General features: G+C 46.1%; 1 protein-coding gene across 1 annotated transcript in view; it reads left to right on the forward strand.

Annotated features, from left to right (window-relative positions):
• The window catches only part of col15a1a (collagen, type XV, alpha 1a), a gene marked incomplete at its 5' end in the record, with an annotated part of 38,826 nt that overhangs the window by 9,139 nt on the left and 11,171 nt on the right, over nt 1-18,516 (forward strand). The window contains 30 exons of the mRNA XM_079755044.1: nt 2,451-2,525; nt 3,123-3,215; nt 4,855-4,987; nt 5,478-5,521; nt 6,097-6,267; nt 6,670-6,696; nt 6,838-6,900; nt 7,630-7,710; nt 8,105-8,158; nt 8,384-8,518; nt 8,906-8,989; nt 9,881-9,934; nt 10,165-10,200; nt 10,710-10,826; nt 11,833-11,892; nt 11,971-12,006; nt 12,100-12,144; nt 12,251-12,313; nt 12,629-12,664; nt 12,866-12,949; nt 13,492-13,548; nt 14,255-14,317; nt 14,609-14,698; nt 15,144-15,179; nt 15,284-15,337; nt 15,557-15,613; nt 15,824-15,874; nt 16,501-16,542; nt 17,393-17,417; nt 18,391-18,459. Of these exons, the coding sequence (XP_079611170.1) occupies nt 2,451-2,525; nt 3,123-3,215; nt 4,855-4,987; nt 5,478-5,521; nt 6,097-6,267; nt 6,670-6,696; nt 6,838-6,900; nt 7,630-7,710; nt 8,105-8,158; nt 8,384-8,518; nt 8,906-8,989; nt 9,881-9,934; nt 10,165-10,200; nt 10,710-10,826; nt 11,833-11,892; nt 11,971-12,006; nt 12,100-12,144; nt 12,251-12,313; nt 12,629-12,664; nt 12,866-12,949; nt 13,492-13,548; nt 14,255-14,317; nt 14,609-14,698; nt 15,144-15,179; nt 15,284-15,337; nt 15,557-15,613; nt 15,824-15,874; nt 16,501-16,542; nt 17,393-17,417; nt 18,391-18,459 (2,035 nt within the window). The remainder of the gene's footprint in view (nt 1-2,450; nt 2,526-3,122; nt 3,216-4,854; nt 4,988-5,477; nt 5,522-6,096; nt 6,268-6,669; nt 6,697-6,837; nt 6,901-7,629; nt 7,711-8,104; nt 8,159-8,383; nt 8,519-8,905; nt 8,990-9,880; nt 9,935-10,164; nt 10,201-10,709; nt 10,827-11,832; nt 11,893-11,970; nt 12,007-12,099; nt 12,145-12,250; nt 12,314-12,628; nt 12,665-12,865; nt 12,950-13,491; nt 13,549-14,254; nt 14,318-14,608; nt 14,699-15,143; nt 15,180-15,283; nt 15,338-15,556; nt 15,614-15,823; nt 15,875-16,500; nt 16,543-17,392; nt 17,418-18,390; nt 18,460-18,516) is intronic.

The raw sequence follows: 18,516 nt of genomic DNA on the forward strand, positions 1-18,516 counted from the left end.
ACACACACACACACACACACACACACACACACACACACACACACACACACACACACACACACATGCATACACAAAGACCGTAGACACACACATACACACACACTCACACACATACAGGGACACATGGTGCACACACACACACATGCATACACACAGACGTAGGACACACACACACACACACACACACACACACACACACACACACACACACATACAGGGGCACATGGCGCATACACACATACACATGCACAAGGACACATGGTCTGCACAATGTCTACAAATGTAGACATTGGAACGCATGCAAATATAGATGATGGTACATAGACAAGACGACACGCAGACACACGCGCAGGCACAGACACACACAAACACACTCACAAACACACACACGCACGCACAAATGCACACATATCTGCACAAACGATACTTATGGATTCCGGAAGAATGGTTTGGACATTTAGCTGATTGAATCAAATCGATGGACGTGCATGTCTTTGTTTTTCTGTGTATAGTTTGAGTAGCTTCAAGTTTCACATGAACAGACACACACACCCGCACGCACGTACGCATGCACGCACACACACAGATACACACACATGCACACAATATCGCACAAACACTTGGGCAATTCAGCATTCTAGCATTGCTGCGATACAGCTTTGTGTTGCCTTGGCAACCATCCCCCCCATCATAAATCCAGCGTCACTTCTTCATTGGAATTCTTGCCGTCCTATTCTCTCCTCCTCTCTCTTTCCTCCTCCTCCTCCTCCTCCTCTGAATATGGAAGCCATGATGTAATTCCTTCCCTGATGCACGTCAATGCAATGCACACAATCAGAGGCACTGTGTGTGTGTGTCTGTCCATGTGTGTGTGTCCAAGTGTGTGTGTGTGTGTGTGTGTGTGTGTTGATCTGCATAGCTGAGATCATTGTATTAATATCTGATTTGTGGTTGTGTTGTCTTCAGTACAGCTGTCTTCTATCATTTTTGATGCACATACTCACATACACATACAAATACACCACACACATCGTGCCCTTCCTCAGCATCGTTTAGGTACGGACTGTTATGTTCCATGCATGTGTGTGTTTGTGTTTTTGTGTGTGTGTGTGTTTTTGTGCGTCTATGTATGAGTGTGTGTTCCCCCTCTGATCCCCACAGCCCGCCTGTCAGTCAGACATCACAGGAGACGACCACATGTCGACAGCCACACAATAAACCAAACATAGAAACCCCGACTCTCCTCTTCCCTTCAAAGCGGCTGAGCCGTTCCATTAGGAGTCGTGTATCATGCGCGGTGATGGCTCCTCTCAGAGGAACACGGAGCCTTTCAAAACAACAACGCTGTGTTGCTGTTAGCAACGTGGCCCGGTGCAGTGTGATCCAGATGTGTTGTTTACTGTTTACTGACACATGTGTCTGGTTGTGTTGTGTACCTCGTCCTCCATTCACGCTGCAGGGTCCTATCTTTCTTATCTGTATCTCTCTGTTTCTCTCTCTCTCTTCTTTCTTTCTTTCTTTCTTTCTTTCTTTCTTTCTTTCTTTCTTTCTTTCTTTCTTTCTTTCTCTCTCTTACACCCTCTCTCTCTTTCTCTCTCTCTTTCACCCTCTCTCTCTTTCACCCACTCTCATTCCTATTCGCAATTCTATCTGCCGTTGTTTTGGTTATTCTGTTGCTGTCTTATCACACTGTGTGTTTCTCTCCATCTCACTCTTTCACTCCAGAGCTCCATTCCTCTCAATCTCTGTCTTGTTCCCTCTCTCTTCTGCTATCTTGCTCTTCCTACTTTGCTTCTCTGTCTCCATCACTCATCGCTCTCTCTCTCTCTCTCTCTCTCTCTCTCTCCTGTTCTCCCCTTGCTCTCTCTCTCTCTCCTGTTCTCCCCTAGCTCTCTCTCTCTCTCTCTCTCTCCTGTTCTCCCCTAGCTCTCTCTCTCTCTCTCTCTCTCTCTTGTTCTCCCCTAGCTCTCTCTCTCTCTCCTGTTCTCCCCTAGCTCTCTCTCTCTCTCTCTCATCTCTCTCTCTCTCTCTCTCTCTCCTGTTCTCCCCTAGCTCTCTCTCTCTCTCATCCCCTCTTTCTCCCTCTCACTCCCACTCTCTCTTCTCTTCTTTTCACCCCTAGCTCTCTCGCCCTTCACAGTGTATCTCTTGGCCGTAGAGCTATGCTGATGTGCTGCAGTTATAAACAGCAGCTGCCACAGTCACTGTACTGTCATGTTGAATGGTATACGCTTTATTGACTGATCCCATTCAACTCACTTTGCAGATTCTGTGTCGGTAGTGTGTTGTTATTCAGTTTGTGTGTGATGACATACCCAATTAACACTGTTCTCTCTCTCTCTCTCTCTCTCTCTCTCTCTCTCTCTCTCTCTCTCTCTCTCTCTCTCTCTCTCTCTCTCTCTCTCTCTCTCTCTCTCTCTCACTCTCTCTCTCTCTCTCTCTCTCTCTAGGGTTCTATCCAACAACTGGTGCTGAAGTCGGATCCCACGGCCCCAGATGACCAGTGTGAGGAGGACGATCCTTATGTGAGCACGGGCACAGACACACGCGCACACACACACACACACAGTCGCACAACTCTACACGCCTAGTCTCTGCGTCTTGCGTGCTCTCTCTGCACCTTGTCCAGCTGACCTGCGCAGTGTGCCGCACAGACTGATGTATTCTACAGCGAGGTCTCCCTCTACTGGTGTCATGTGGTATAGCAGTTTTTTTTGCCATATTTCATCTGCTCGTGGAGTTTAATGATCAAGGGCGATAATAAAATGGTGTTATGGTGTTATGCAATACATGGGAATGTTTCATCCCTGATTGAATATTCCTTCCATACTCGCAGGTTTTGGATCATCTGATCAGATTGTTATCACGCTTGGCTTCTTTGTTATGATAAACAATCTCACGTTCTGACAAGTTATGTTATGAGAGGTTATGTTAGGTTATGTTTGGTCAGGCCTGTGGTTATGTGTTATTGTGTTACACACCACAAGTAATGCGATGTTATGCTTTGAATCCAGGTGACTTGGTCTGCTATATTATATGAAGTGATTGTATGTCTTTCCTGGTTTTGGGAATGTTATTTTGTGTTATGTCATGTGATGTAATATTGTGTTCTGGGTGTCCAGGCCTCTGGGTACGGCAGTGGAGACGACGCCTATGAAGACACGGACGGGCCGGACGAGGTGAAGAAGCTCGTGGAGCAGAGAGAGTACAATATGGTGAGCATGGACACACAATCACACACACACGGGCGCAAACACACACACACACACACACACAAGCACACACAAACATATAGGCACACACACACACGTGGGCACACACACACACATCGGCGCAAACACACACACACACACACAAGCACACGCAAACATGGGCACGCACACGCACACACAAACACATAGGCACACACACACGTGGGCACACACTCTCACGGGTACACACACACACAAGCGGGTACACATGCACACGCACACACACACACACACACACACACACACACACCATCAACAAACTTTTCATTCCTTTGGTGTAGTGTTTTGAATTTATTGGCTTGAAGCGGTGAGTTTGGTTGCACATTGCAACCAACGAGCAATTTATATGTTATACACCAATTAAAACAGAATCATTAGGTTTCCATTCCTTTTCTTTCCAGTCTGATCAGCTCGATGCTACTAAATTGTACACACTCCACTTTACGTTTTATTGGCTGCATTAAAGGTTGTATCAGCGGCGCTGGGTGACGTCACTTCTGTCGGTATTTGAAGCGTGATCCCAAACAAACAGAGCCCGCTCGCCCCTCCTTTCCGTGTTTCGCGCATCCATTAAAAACGATCATGAACGCAGCTCAAAACCCCACAGCACCCACCCCTTGTTGGTGATTGGTTGGAATACTATTTATTTTGTTTTTGAGTGGTTAGTGCCGTTTGTTTCTGTGTGCGATCTCGGAGCATAGGCTGCCTACAGAGACGCGTTCTTTTGACGGCCTGCTTACGGGGCGGGCAGCTAGCGGATCGTGAAGTAAGATCATATGAATGTGATCAATCATGTTTCGGCCTAGAATCGCTGATACAACCTTTAATGTATGTTACACACTGTGATGCAGAACACATGCTGTGTGTTAACTGCTCCGTGCTGTCTAGTAAAAACATTCCTCAATGATCTCCATTTGACAAGAGTATCCCCACGATGCCAGCAGTAGTCGAGACATAAATCATGTCATGATGGCCATGTCTGGTGTCTTTTTACATTCAAACATTCATTTCTGAGCAGCATATTTACCCGATACTGACATGAAACCATGATAGCGTCATTTAGCTTACTTTAGGAAGTTCACTTGTTTTAGAGTGGAAAGAGGAAAATTGTTTCAGAAAAATGTGGTTGTCATACTGCACCAAACACCGTTACAGATCTTAAAGTATAATGTAATGGGTCATGTAATGGGCGAGTAAGATGTAGGATTTATGGGACGTTTACGTGCCACATGATTGATGTGTGGCGCAACCGGTCCAGATGCTAGCGATCTTCTCAAGGTGTCTGGGATGAAAAAACAAAGAAAAACAAAACGGAAAGCATTTCTTTTGCACTGCGTGCCGCTCTGTCAATTGCCGAAGAAAAATCCGATCAAGAACGTACACAAAGTTAATCCAGAAATCAGTTCTTGTTTTAATGTAAAAAATAAGGAAGAGAACTGAAACTAATGAGAGAAACTATTATTTGAGATACACTCATATGTAAATAGCAACACTCTTTAACACACTTTTTAACTATCCTCTATGCACGAAACCTTTATGAGTCTGCTAACTTGTGTATGGTGTGTGTTTGTGTGTGTGTGTGTGTTTGTGTGTGTGTCTCTAGCCCCTCCCACAGCCAGCGGTGACTGACAGCAGTCCGGTACAGGCTCCGCCCACCGCAGGCTCCTCAGACGATGAAGACGAGGAAGTTGAGGAGACGTCTGGACAGGAAGTGGAGGGGTTGACCGCTGTGAAAGGTGTCTGGCTGTCTGTCTCTCTGTCTGTCTTTCTGTCTGTCTGTCTGTATCCATTCTGTTCAGTAGAGCTTCATTGGCACGTTAAATTAAAATTGAATGGCCAACATTGAATAATTGTAAATTATATATATATATATATATATATATATATATATATATATATATATATATATATATATATATATAAGGAAAATATACAAATGTAACTTTTTTGTAGTTCTGCGAAGCACCACTAGAGGGCAGTACACACACATCGGCATAATAAAAAGAAAAGGAAATATATTCACACTGATGTACAACACATCACTCACATGAATCACACTCATCGTTGAGTGTGCTTCATTATAGTCTTCATCCTCCAGCTAAAAGCATTGCTATCTGCTGTCTATGAATTGTCCATCTATCTTTGCTATGGCAGCAAAGATGGCTGAAGCTGGGTCCAGCTGTTAGTACAATCATTACCATGTCAGTAATACTTGTGTCTTCACAGTGGGGCCAACGGTGGCATCAACTCAAACCTCCCGAACAGGCGCCGTAAGTCTCCTGCTTTTACTTCCTACACAAACAGTCAGAACTCACCGTGTTGCATGTATGTTAGCATCCCATTCACATGCAGGTTACACACACACATGCACATTGACACACTGCCACAGCCACAGACAGACGCACACTCACAAAAGCAATGAATAAATCACCCACTCATCCATCCATCCATCTAGACATCCTTACACATCGAAGGGTAATCAATCAATTAATCATCGATAAGTGGCAGTAAAGTGTACTGTACCGGCAGCGATATATTGTTTCTCTTTCTTCTGACAAATGTACTTCGTATGCGTTGGATAAAAGCGTCTGCTAAATGCCCTAAATGTAAACATAAATGTTATGGCAAGGCTAGGGCGTTCCCCTCCCCACCAAAGGGTGTGCGTTTGATTCCCCCGTGTCCCCTGCCTTCCCAGTGGCTGTTCTTGACGAAGCCCCTCACTCCGACCAGCTCCTCAAGGACATGTATCTTACGTCACTTTGAGCTGCTTCAGATGACGGCTGCATGACCAAACGGTGACCAGTAAACAGTCAGCTGACCGTCAACCAATCCCCTGCCTCTCCAGGTGTCTGAGGGCCAGAAGGGGCAGCGAGGCGACCCAGGGCCCGCGGGCCCTCCCGGACCCCCGGGCGAGGGGTCTGGCTCTGGGGAGGAGGGGGTCCCAGGACCGAGGGGGACGCAGGGGCCAGCGGGACCTCAAGGCCCGGCTGGAGCACCGGGCAAAGATGGACAGAAGGTAGGAGCCCGGTTATGGCACGATGATCTGACCTGTCTGTCTGCTTCTGTCTCTCTCTGTGCGTTTGCCTGCCTGTGTCCGTGTCCGTCTGTCTTGACTGCTTTTGTCTGTTCTGTTTTGCAATGTCTTCTGTTTCTGTCTTCTCGTGTTTTTTTTCTGCATTTCTGTGCCTGTCTCTGTCTGTCTTTCTGCGCCTGTCTCCGTCTGTCTTTCTGTGCCTGTCTCTGTCTGTGTTTCTGTACCTATCTCTGTCTGTCTTTCTGTGCCTGTCTCTCTCTCTTATCATCTCTACTTTGCCTCTTGAATTTTCTCATCTCAATGACTTGTTACGTCAACAATCTTTTGTTTTTATTTTTGTACATGCACATAAGTTTCATCACATCAATTATTTTCCTTCTCTAGGGCGGTAAAGGCGATAACGGACTCTCGGTAAGAACTGACATTCAGTGCACTTGTAATTGTTTTATGATCCTTGTAACATTTATATCGTTGAAGTTATCGTTGAGTTCAACATCTCTAGCCTCTGTGAATGTTACTCAACACAAACGGTGGTTCTTGTGTCTTCTCAAGGGACCGTCTGGGGCTCCAGGATTTCCAGGCGAGCAAGGAGACGACGGGGTCAAAGGAGACAAGGTACAGGACAGTTTAACCTCAACCCTCCATACCTGAAGCTGTAGGGGAGGTTGGGGCACCAGGGGGTTTACGGCGGTGGGCTGTGGGTCGGTCCGTGATTGGAGTATAAACATCCCATGGATGGATCCATCATTGGGACAGATGGTTGGCTATATAGATGGACGGATGGATGAATGATTGGTTAGGGAACTAGATGGATAGATGGATAGATGGGTGGCTGGATGAATAAAGATAGATGGATGCAAGGATGGACACACACTAGTTAACTAGTGTAATGTACCTGTGTTACGAGCCCACATTAAGATCGTGTGAACAACTAACATAATAACTCAAAGAAACAGATTTTCTGGAAAGAAAACGTTTTGGTTTATTTCTTTTCCATATATCGGAAAACAGAATGAGAGGGTTGCCACAAAAACAGAAAAGAAAGCAACCGCTCCCCCCATAAAACAAAAGATCCAAGATCAACCATAATTCATACGGATTTGAACAAAAGGGTTCTGGTTTAACAAACGATAAAGTGCGACCAGCCAGCGCCTGCCATGTCGAGGGTGTGAGAGAAAAAGAGAGAGACAACTTAGAAGTAGGCAGGCTTATATACTTGGGAGGGCCGGCCTTTTCAATTAGTCAATGCAAGTCTCCTCCTACCAGGAACAAGGAGGCCCCAAGGTAACAACCTGTAATGGTCACTGACTTAACCAACATGTTCTCTGGTTCCTCCCCCATCAGGGTGATCCGGGTTTGGGATCCCCTGGCCCTCCTGGCCCTCCTGGCCCCCCCGGGGCCCCAGGCAAAGGGTCCAGACTCCCAGTAAGTCGGCTCAAGCTCATTACTGACTCACACGCTATGGTTGATTCATCTGGTTTGTTCATTGAGCTGATTAAAGGTTATGCCCAGCCGGTGGAGAATGACAAAACCAACAGGAGTAGGGGGCAGGGTGGTCCAGTGGTTAGGGCTTTGGAATCACAGACGAGGGGTTGTGTGTTCGAACCCCGATGTCCACGATTAACCTGTAGGCATCCGTGAGAAGTATGCACTAACCCCGTCCTGCTCCTTCATCGAAGTCTGATTATAACAAATAAAAGCTTACATCACTTTGGATGAAAGTAAAAAAAAACAGAAATAGTAAACAGCGGTATAACAGTGTATGATGTTTGGTGGGGTCAGTTATCAACCTGATCTTATATATGGTTTGTTTTATTAGGAGGGCTTCGGTTCAGGCTTCGATGACTTCGACAACGACGCAGAGATCATGAGGGTGAGTTCCTCTCAGGGCTTGGGAAACTCACGTACACTGACATTGCAAAGGCACAATTAGTCAAATAAGTGGCAATCATGCATTTGAGAAAAAGAATAAACAACCCAATAACATTTCTTAAAATGTGTTGGGAAAAGTTCTGTTACGAAAACGTCATACTAGTATAACAGGCGTTCTCTGCACCGTCCTCATTGGTCTAATACCTCCTGACCCTGTTCCACCCAGGGGCCTCCGGGCCATCCCGGGCTCCCAGGGAACCCGGGCTCTCCGGGGCCCACGTCAGAGGGGGTGTTCCCTGGACCCCCTGGGGTTCCCGGGAGAGATGGAAAGGACGGAGAGGCTGGTGCAGAGGGCGTTCCGGTGAGTTCTCAGCCAGACCCAGTTCATGTTGCATCACAAGCAGGTCAGGGGAGGGTGGCGGTGGTGGTGGTTAGGGGGTCCGATTCCCCGTCCAAAGGTTCTGGGCTCGGACCCCCATGTCGGCAGTCTACCTTCAGGCTTCCTCGCTCACTATGCCCTAACCCCCTACTTGTTCATCGTTGAAAAATACAAAAACATAAACCTATGTTTAGATACATCGTTAAATATTAATACAATTTCTATGTGAAAAGGTATTTTCTAGTACAGTCCAACATTAAATATGTTTCTTTCCTTCACTTTTTAATGCTGTTATTGTTTATTTAGATTCGTCCACATCCTCACTAGATGCTGAAGATGTTAGCAGTTCTCATGTGTCTTTTATTTCAGATTATTGACGAGTGGTTAAGTGGGTTGGGCTCTGGTGGTTCTGGGTCTGGTTCTGGGTCTGAGTCTGACCTTGGTTCTGGACAGGTATTATGGTCTGGTCCCATCACAGTGGACCTAAAAGGCAGAATTTTCCCCCCAACGTTTTTTAACTTGACACCATGTTGAGTTCTGGCTGTTTGCTTAAGCTTGCTGCTCAAAGAGGCAAGGCGCACACGTGTGTGTGTGTGTGTGTGTGTGTGTGTGCGTGTGCGTGTGTGTGTGCGTGTATTATGGCTAACGTTAGCGTTGTGGCAGAAACTAATGGAAAAGCTTTAGAACATGGTCAGGACCTATAGCCACAGCATCCGTGGGGGGAAATGTGTCTTTTCAGTGTTTTAATTGTTTGCTAGCTTTTACTAATTACATGAATGAGAGTGTAGAGGCTACCATATACCCTGCGGTGTATATGCCGTAGTCATGCCATCCATTCATTGTGTGTGTAGCATTCACTCATATGTAGTTCAAAAGAGTTCAAAGTGGTCATTCAAGTGGTTGAATCAATACAAGTTTATTAATACATCAAACTTTAATTCACCGCTAACAAATACAGTAATAACCTATTTGCAGATATGCTGCGAACATAAGCTTTAAGATACTTTATTAATCCCAGACGGTAAATTGTGTTTGTTCGTTAAACTCAATCTATCTGAGAGGCTTTGAAAATGTTTGTGTGGTCGTAGTCTTTTCCATCTGTAGAAATAATCCTGTCAAATATCAGCACAGTCTTATCCAAGACGAGTTCTTGGAGGTACAATACAACAAATAATGCAAAGAATGCTGGGTATAAAAAAAACCTTGAATAAAAACAGATGGATATTTTGAAGTAAATACTGTTCATTTCAAGAGGAACCCTTGCCAGGTGAAAATGACCCCTTGTCAGGTTTGGACTGAATATCCATGGGAACGCTGAATGTCTAATTGTCCCCGTGACAACAGGGCGCTGATGGTAAAGATGGCGACCCGGGACTCGCTGGGACGAAGGGAGACAAGGTGAGCCGGGGCGGATGGGTTGGTACCATGGCAACCGTACCTTTATGTTCATTCACAATATCCTATGTTTAAACATTGACTTGATGTTGCATTCCTACAGACTCCTACCAATTCAATAAGATTGTCATTTTTTTTAAGATTTACTATTTGAAATGTTCAAATAGTTAAACGAAGAATGTAACTTCTTAAGTATTCGTTGAGGATTCTGTGTTTCTTTTCTTTGTGAACAGGGAGAGATGGGTTTCATTGGGACTCCGGGGCCAAAGGTAAGGCCTGATCAATAAACTCCTAGAGACCTGATATCAATCATCAATGCTGATTAGATAAGCCTCCATTATGCGCTTATATTTCTATGCTATATCTGCCATAGTGTATGCATATCTGCCATACCATTGTGCTAGTTACGCGGTTTTATTATTTATTGATATGTTTCTACCTGTATTCCATTTTTTCTGATTTCTCTATTCTCTCTGTTTGTCTTTCGCTCTCTTTCGCTCTCTGTGTCTGTCTCTCCCTTTCGCTACCTCTCTCTCCCTCTCTCTCTGCCTCTCGCTCTCTCCCTATCGCTCTCTCTCTCTCTGTTTCTCTCTCTCTCCCTCTCTCTCTTTCTCCCGCTCTCTCCCGCTCTCTCCCTCTCTCTCTCTCTCTCTCTCTCTCTCTCTCTTTCCCTCTCTCTCTCTCTCTCTCTGTCTCTCTCTCTCCCTCTCTCTCTCTCTCTCTCTCTCTCTCTCTCTCTCTCTCTCTCTCTCTCTCTCTCTCTCTCTCTCTCTCTCAGGGGGACTCTGGCCGTGATGGGTTCCCTGGGCCGGATGGAGCTGAAGGGAAGCCCGGGCCCCGCGGCCCCGCTGGCCCCCCGGGGCCTCCGGGCGGGGGCTTCACCATGGACCTGGAGGTGCTGCTCCCTTTCCGGGCCGTAGATATCCAGCAGCTGTCTTGCATTGAGGCGCTGAGCAGTGCTGTGCTCCGATAGCCACACTTCCATGAGTACACTTAAACGTAGTACACTAACCGCACGCTCACTAAGTGCGCAGATTTTCAAATGTCAGTGTTGTTCCAAATTGAATACTCCGTGGTGAACTAACCGGAGACTGTGACCGCCGCCGCGGCGGCCCGCCACCTGCCAAAAGCATCCCGCTCTGAACGGTGAACGCTTTAAAGATCCTACTTTTCCGCGCTGAGCTGCTGGCTTGAAATTACCCTGACACATCTGTAGTCGATTCTTGTTGATAGGGAATACTTTTTTTTTATCTGATTAAAATAACATCCCATAGCTGATATATTCTTCCAATCAAATATGATGGGCAGAGTGTACCTCAAAGCTATAGTTTACATCACACGGTTGTACACAGTTGTAAACAGTTACTGTTTAGTTTCTTACTAACTGGGAGGGGTTCAGTCAACAGTAAGGCTTTAATAATGACTCTGTAGAGCAGGGGTTCTCAAAGTTTGACAGCTGAGGGCCAATTTAGGAACCCAAAATTTTACTGAGGGCCGCCAAATGAAAAAAAATCAGACAGGAAACGCCGTCAGCATCCCAGTGGTGAAAAAAAACATTGTAACGTGGACCTCCAGGAGTGAGGTCAAGTGAAGTCTAAATCCCGAAGCTGAGGTTCATCCTTTCAAAGTAATGAACAGTCGGATTAAAACAAACAAATGTAACAGGATTTAATTGAAAGCTAGAGAGAGCCAACTTTTCTCTTTATATTTATTTATTTTTGTTTCAATTAATATTGATCTAATAATTAAAAAAAATAATCTTTTTTTTTATTTTTACTTACATTTGTATGTCATTGTGGGCCGCCAGGAATGTTTCTGCGGGCCGCCATTGGCCCGCGGGCCGCACTTTGAGAACCAATGCTTTAGAGCACCTTGCTAACCAATCGTGTTTCTGTTGGTAGGATCTGGAAGGATCCGGAAAGTCCAGCGGCTTCGGTGAATTTCTACCCAAAGGCCCTCAGGTAACGGTCGTAACAATAGTACTACTATAATTAAACACATTATTACTGCTACTCATTATATGTATTGTGTTCTCACAGGGACCTCCTGGGATCCCTGGACTTCCAGGATCTATGGTAGGTTAACTCAATGAATCAATTTAGTTTAAATGAATCAATTTCATTTATTGATTACGATTTATAATAAACAAATGAATGATTGTTTACCAGGGTAAAGACGGGTTGGATGGGCCTCCAGGGAAGACGGGAGCAAAGGTCAGTCTCTGGCATTAAGGATCAACGGGAAAGAGCCTGGTGGCCATTCAGGCTGTCAGGCTATCGCATAAGAAGTCTGGTGGTAATGTCTTCCTATGACCTCTAGGGGGAGACAGGGGCGCATGGAGCTCCCGGCAAGCCAGGGGAATTTGGACTAAACGGAGAAGAGGTCAGTCAATAACACAAATTCGAATATAATAACCTTTCAAGAAAAACAAAAATAAGTTGCATAAAAAAAACCGGATGGTTTAATAATTAAAGCGGATTTTGGCAAATGCAATAACATTAGCTTTTTGGGTTTGGGTGTGGACCCTGATAACTATTAAGTAATTTTTCAAATAAGAGTTCATTTTTTTCATCAATCAGAGGTGGGTCTTTTAATGTGTATCGAATGTCGCTGCTTTCTGGTTCACGGACACAGGGGGGGAAACACAGCCAGTAGTGAACAAAGCCTCTCTCCCTAATCCCGTCGTTTCTTCCACAGGGACAAAAAGGAGACAAAGGTGACGCCGGACAAAAGGTGAAAGCCGCCTGCGTACAATACGAACACATTGTTCACCAAAGACACTCACACATTTATGGATGCGCACACAAAAAAAGCACACACAAACAATGTTTTTAGGAATAGTTGCGGCGCGCGCACACACACACACACATACTGTTGCTATCACAAGATACAGAAGAACCAAACACTGAAATCAAGCCGCTTTTTCTGCTTCAGGGAGGACCAGGAAGGGACGGACTCAGCCTACCTGGCCCCCCTGGTCCCCCCGGGCCTCCTGGACCAATCACAAACCTCCAGGAGGTGAGTGACCTTTCACCTCTCCAACCAGAAGGGAACCACGAGACGTGATCTATGGGCGGCGTAGGCCAGCGGTGAGAGGGGTTGGACCCCCCAGCCTGGAAGAGATCAGGGGTCCAACCCTGATGTCCGCAGTGTACCTGTAGGAGCCTTCACCTGAAGCTTTACTCATCAGAAGGCACTTTGGATAAAGACATCTGCTAAATGACGAAATAGTAGGAACATCCCATTAAAGATGGAGCCTTGCTTTTCAAGGCTTTTTGATCATAAACAAAGGAAACATGAATTTAGGTTTAGGAATGAAGAAAGCCCTTGGCGTTAGACTCATTTTGGGAGGTCAGACAATGCCCCTGCTTCGAGAGGGATCTTTAGGGATACATCGGCAACGCTGGCACTGAACACGGCGTCATGCGTTGACCACTTAAGGGTGAAACCGATGTTGGCAAAACTTGACCTGCAATAAACATCCGTCGTCCACGGTATCAACAGCAGAAATACAAACGTGCCAAACTAACTACAGACTCGACTTCCTGTTTCCTGTCCAGCTGATGCTCAACGACACGGACAGAGTGTACAACTTCTCGGGGATGGCGGAGGTTCAGGTAACCCTCGGTCCGGGCCTCGACCAATCACAGAACAGCATGAATGTTCCAAACTTTCGGCAGGTTAACCCAAATGAATGGACGACGCGGAGGCCTTAGTTGTCCATTAATTCCTGATTATGGACACCTCGAAGGGCATTATCCCGCTTATACCATGGTCACTTGCCAAGAAAAGAAATTGGTCCCAGCCTTTATACATACCCCAGATACTATAGGGTCTATAGCATATAACTGCGTTTTCTTATTACAGTTTATTACAGGATATTACTTATTACAGGATTAGTGGACACCATGCAGCCAATCAGAATCTAGTATTCCCCGGGGCCATGTTATAATCCCTGATAATGGACACCTCGCCGGGCATTATCCCTTACGGATCAGAGTGGCACTGTACTCTAATGCTAGGGTGTTGAACTCCCTGAGGAGAGCTGTGGGTGCCCTCGCCCTCTACCTGCTCTTCAATAACATGTATCTTAGAACATGTAGATATTCAGTCAGATTGCCAAGGCCAACAGACAAAATGTAAAATAACATCATTGTTATTTCTGCAATGACACTGTATCTGTCTCCTCACTCAAAGGACTCCCAGCTGCTTTTATATTTTCAGACGAGCCAGGATGTTACGCCTAAAAACATGAATTTGATGAAAGGCCAGATGAGCGATTATCATGATTGTTATATTCAGTATCCCTCTCATTATTTACAGGCTCCCAGGGGCCCCAAGGGAGATATTGGATTGCCGGGCGTCAATGGACCAGTGGGGCCAAAGGTAAATATTTCTTTGTTGTGGAGAAATCCTCCAGTTCTCCTCCTTCCTCATGAAGCAACTCTCTGAGTCAGACTGGAACAGGGCGGCGGCCATCTTGGCCCATTTTAATCATGGCTACACTTCATATTCCACAACAGTATTACGTTAATTTAGTTAATTGAATTTCTAATTAAGGAATACATTACAGGTGTTTAGCGTTTAGCTAAAGCGTTAGCATTTGTACATACTTATGTATGTGTGTGTGTGTGTGTGTGTGTGCGTGTGTGTGTGTGTGTGTGTGTGTCTGTGAAGGGAGAGAAAGGAGAATCAGGCGTTGTCGTGATGGCCAATGGCTCCTTGATGTCTGACCTCGGGGGGGTAACCGGACCTCCAGGAATCAAGGTGACGACATACGACCAATCACTGACCACCATTTATACCGTGTAGTAGTAGTCGACATAATGTCCACTCATTTTTAACACACGCCTTTGGTTAGAATGTTTTTGAGGCTCTGTTTGTAATCTCAAGAGTAGACACAAGTCATTCAGTAGCATTTTGAGCCACAAATTATTATATATGTTTTTTATTATTATTAAATAATATAAAGAATATATATTGTTTAGAAAAAATATTATTTCGTAAAAATATTTTTTCGAAAATATATATAATAAATATAATATATTAGTTTCAAAATAAAAAAAAAACCAATATTTTTCTAAATAATTTTTTAGATTTCGAATTTTTTACAACACTAATAGCTAGAAACCCCCCATTTTGTCTTTTCTAAACTCCAAATCGAGTGTTTTGTCTCTTATGTCCTGACCTGAGTGTTTGTGTTCCCGTCCAGGGAGACAGCGGTTCACCCGGAGCGGCGGGAGTTGCGGTAAGCCCCCGGTTGTCGTGGTAACCACCCGTTTGTCAGTTATTCTGACGTAAACACTGCTGTCGGCTGAGAGTCCGACCAACGCGTTGCGTCTCACTTCACAGGGGCCGACGGGGCCGATGGGATCGAAGGGAGAGTTCGGGTACCCTGGACGACCGGTAAACATGAACACACTCAAGAGATATGTCCAGGCTTTAAACATGAAATAAAATAAAAGTTTAATTCAAGACACAAAGGACTGTTTCGTCGTAGAGATGACTCTCCGCATAGTAATTAAGCTGTACCTTTTGAATCGCTGTTCACTTTATGATAGCGATAATAATGTAAATGTAGATTGCGTGTATATTCCATCTTTCCGTTGAAACGTTGTTCTCCAGGGTCGCCCCGGGGTCTCCGGTCCTAAGGGAGAGAGCGGGTTCTCCCACAGCCTGCCGGTGAGTCAGCCGTACACGGAAGTCTGTCAATAAATATTCCCACTTTTGGGAAAAATGGATGATGTGTTATTATAGAATTTGTGGGCTTCTTTCGATGTTTAAACTGGACTGATGCCATGTCACAACGGGGGATGAGGTGGAGCCCTGATCCTCTTCCTCTTCCTCCTCCTCCTCCTCCTCCTCCTCCTCCTCCTCCTCTTCTTCTACCAGGGACCTCCTGGCCCTCCTGGCCCCCCCGGCATGTTCAACTGCCCCAACGGAGTATGTACACACACACACACACACTCACACACACACACACACACACACACACACACTCACACTCACTCACACTCACACTCACACACACACGCAATACATAAAGACACACACACACACACACACACTCACACTCACACACAAACATACACACACACACTCTCACACACACACACGCAATACATAAAGACACACACACACACTCACACTCACACACATACACACACACACACACACACGCGCGCAATACATAAAGACGCACACACACACACTCACACTCACACACACATGCACAAGCAATAAATAAAGACACACACACACACGCGCGCGCGCGCAATACATAAAGACACACACACACACACACTACAGAGTGAGACACGCATACACGCAGACAGACACACACTAACTCCAAACACACACACACACACACAAACACAAACACTCACATACACTCACTCACTCACTCCCACACAAGACTATAGACAATGACTATATAACTTTGTGTTTGTATGTGTTACATTCAGACGCCCAACACAAAGAGAACCACACCCACAGACACCACACACAGACAGACAAACACACACACAGGCCTCCCCACTAGCCGGCTCACGCTGTCCCCCCCCCCACAGACAGTGTTCCCCATCCCACCCCGTCCCCACTGCAAGAACGCGGTAAGTCATGTGACTCGGCGTGGGAGCGTCCTCCTCCATCGTTTGGTTTTCGAACTAACGGCGCGCCGTCTGTCGGTGTGGCTCCGCCTCCGTACGCCTGGGTCCTGTCTCTGCATGGATGGCCGTCAATCGTCACCCCTAACCCCCTGATTCATGTGTCTGAGGGCCGTGCGTTGGCTCCCCTGCGTTCTTCTCACTGCCTGACCGATGACTTAACGGCGATGATTCACCAACCGTCCGTCTCTAACCCCGACGAATCTGTCTTTTGGAATGCTCGCTCGTTTTCTTCTTCCGGACCCCGACCAAATGAATCGAACCCTGAGAAATCAAACTGTATGGATGGTCTTGGGTAAAAACGATATTGTTTGATGGAAATATGGTTTGATCCGTTTGGTGCAAATCTTAACCAGAGTCATTTTTTCCGCTTGTTTGTGAAGTGGAAAAGTCGCGACGGACTCGATCGTCATTAATCCCACACTCTTTCTCGTTCATTAATAAATCAATTCATTCATTCATTCCTACCCTCCTAGTGGACCCTGTGCCGCCTCTCTCTCTGTCCCCTGTTAACCTGCATGGTGGCTCTTCACTGTCTGCATCAGAGTGTTTGGGAGCGAGGGCCTCTCCCTCACTGTACTGTACTAGTGGTGTCAGGCAGACTGGGGGCTGGGGGCCAAACGAGATCAGAGGTACTGCTGCTCTCTCTCTCTCTCTGGGGCTCTGTGTCTCTCGCTCTCTCTCTCTCTCTCTCTCTAAACGCATGTCTCTCCACCATGTCATTATGTCATGAAAATCAATGTCATCACTTTCTATTTATAAGTTATACGTTTAATTGCATTTTCTTTTTGTGTAGCTGAACGCCGATGGTACTTCAAATGGTAAGAAAAAATAATAATTTTAGTCATAAGTTATAATTTAACAATAGTTAATTTTCTCGTATCTGTTGTTTTAATTCATAATTTTTAATTTGCATTAGAATGAATAGAAGGTTTTTATAGATAAACCAGGGGATTGAATCTCAGATGGACTTCAACATTGAAGCTGAGCTCATGCAGCAACTGAAAAGATCCATGGAGGGAAGCCCTTCATAAGATATTCAGCTAACCTGTGGTCGAAATAGTGGAACAATATCTTCAGTTAATCTGACTGCTAACAACATAAAATAAAATAAAATAAAATTGTATTTGTGTAGCCCTTAATCACAGGTACAGTCTCAAAGGGCTTAACAGGCCGTAAATCTATGAGCCCCCCATGACCCTAGCCCCCCAGAGACAAGAAAAATTCCCTTAGTTAGCAAGGAAGAAATCTAGAGAAGGAACGCAGAGTGGGGGATCCCTCCTTCAGGCTGGGGGATCCCTCCTTCAGACTGGGGGGTCCCTCCTTCAGGCTGGGGGGTCCCTCCTTCAGAGTGGGGGGTCCCTCCTTCAGACTGGGGGGTCCCTCCTTCGGACTGGGGGGTCCCTCCTTCAGAGTGGGGGGTCCCTCCTTCAGAGTGGGGGATCCCTCCTTCAGACTGGGGGGTCCCTCCTTCAGACTGGGGGGTCCCTCCTTCAGAGTGGGGGATCCCTCCTTCAGACTGGGGGGTCCCTCCTTCAGAGTGGGGGATCCCTCCTTCAGACTGGGGGGTCCCTCCTTCAGAGTGAGGAGTCTCTCCTTCAGACTGAGGGGTCCCTCCTTCAGAGTGGGGGATCCCTCCTTCAGAGTGGGGGATCCCTCCTTCAGAGTGAGGGATCTGGAATTCAAAGTGGGGGATCAGGGGTTCAGGGTTCAGAGTGGGGATCCATCCAGAGATGGAAGGAGGGATCATGATGCTTCATCACACTAACTCCTTTGCTCCTGGTGGCCCTTCAGGAAACTGTCCGAGGGGAGAGAAGGGAGACAGAGGTCCGCCAGGCCTTCCTGGTTGGTCTGCTTCACAAAGTGAGTCCCATCTTGACCACCATTCTCCCCCCACAATCCAGTCTGAACCAAACGGAT

The sequence above is a fragment of the Pollachius pollachius genome (genome assembly GCF_949987615.1).
Source record: "Pollachius pollachius genome assembly, chromosome: 17".
Lineage (NCBI taxonomy): Eukaryota > Metazoa > Chordata > Actinopteri > Gadiformes > Gadidae > Pollachius > Pollachius pollachius.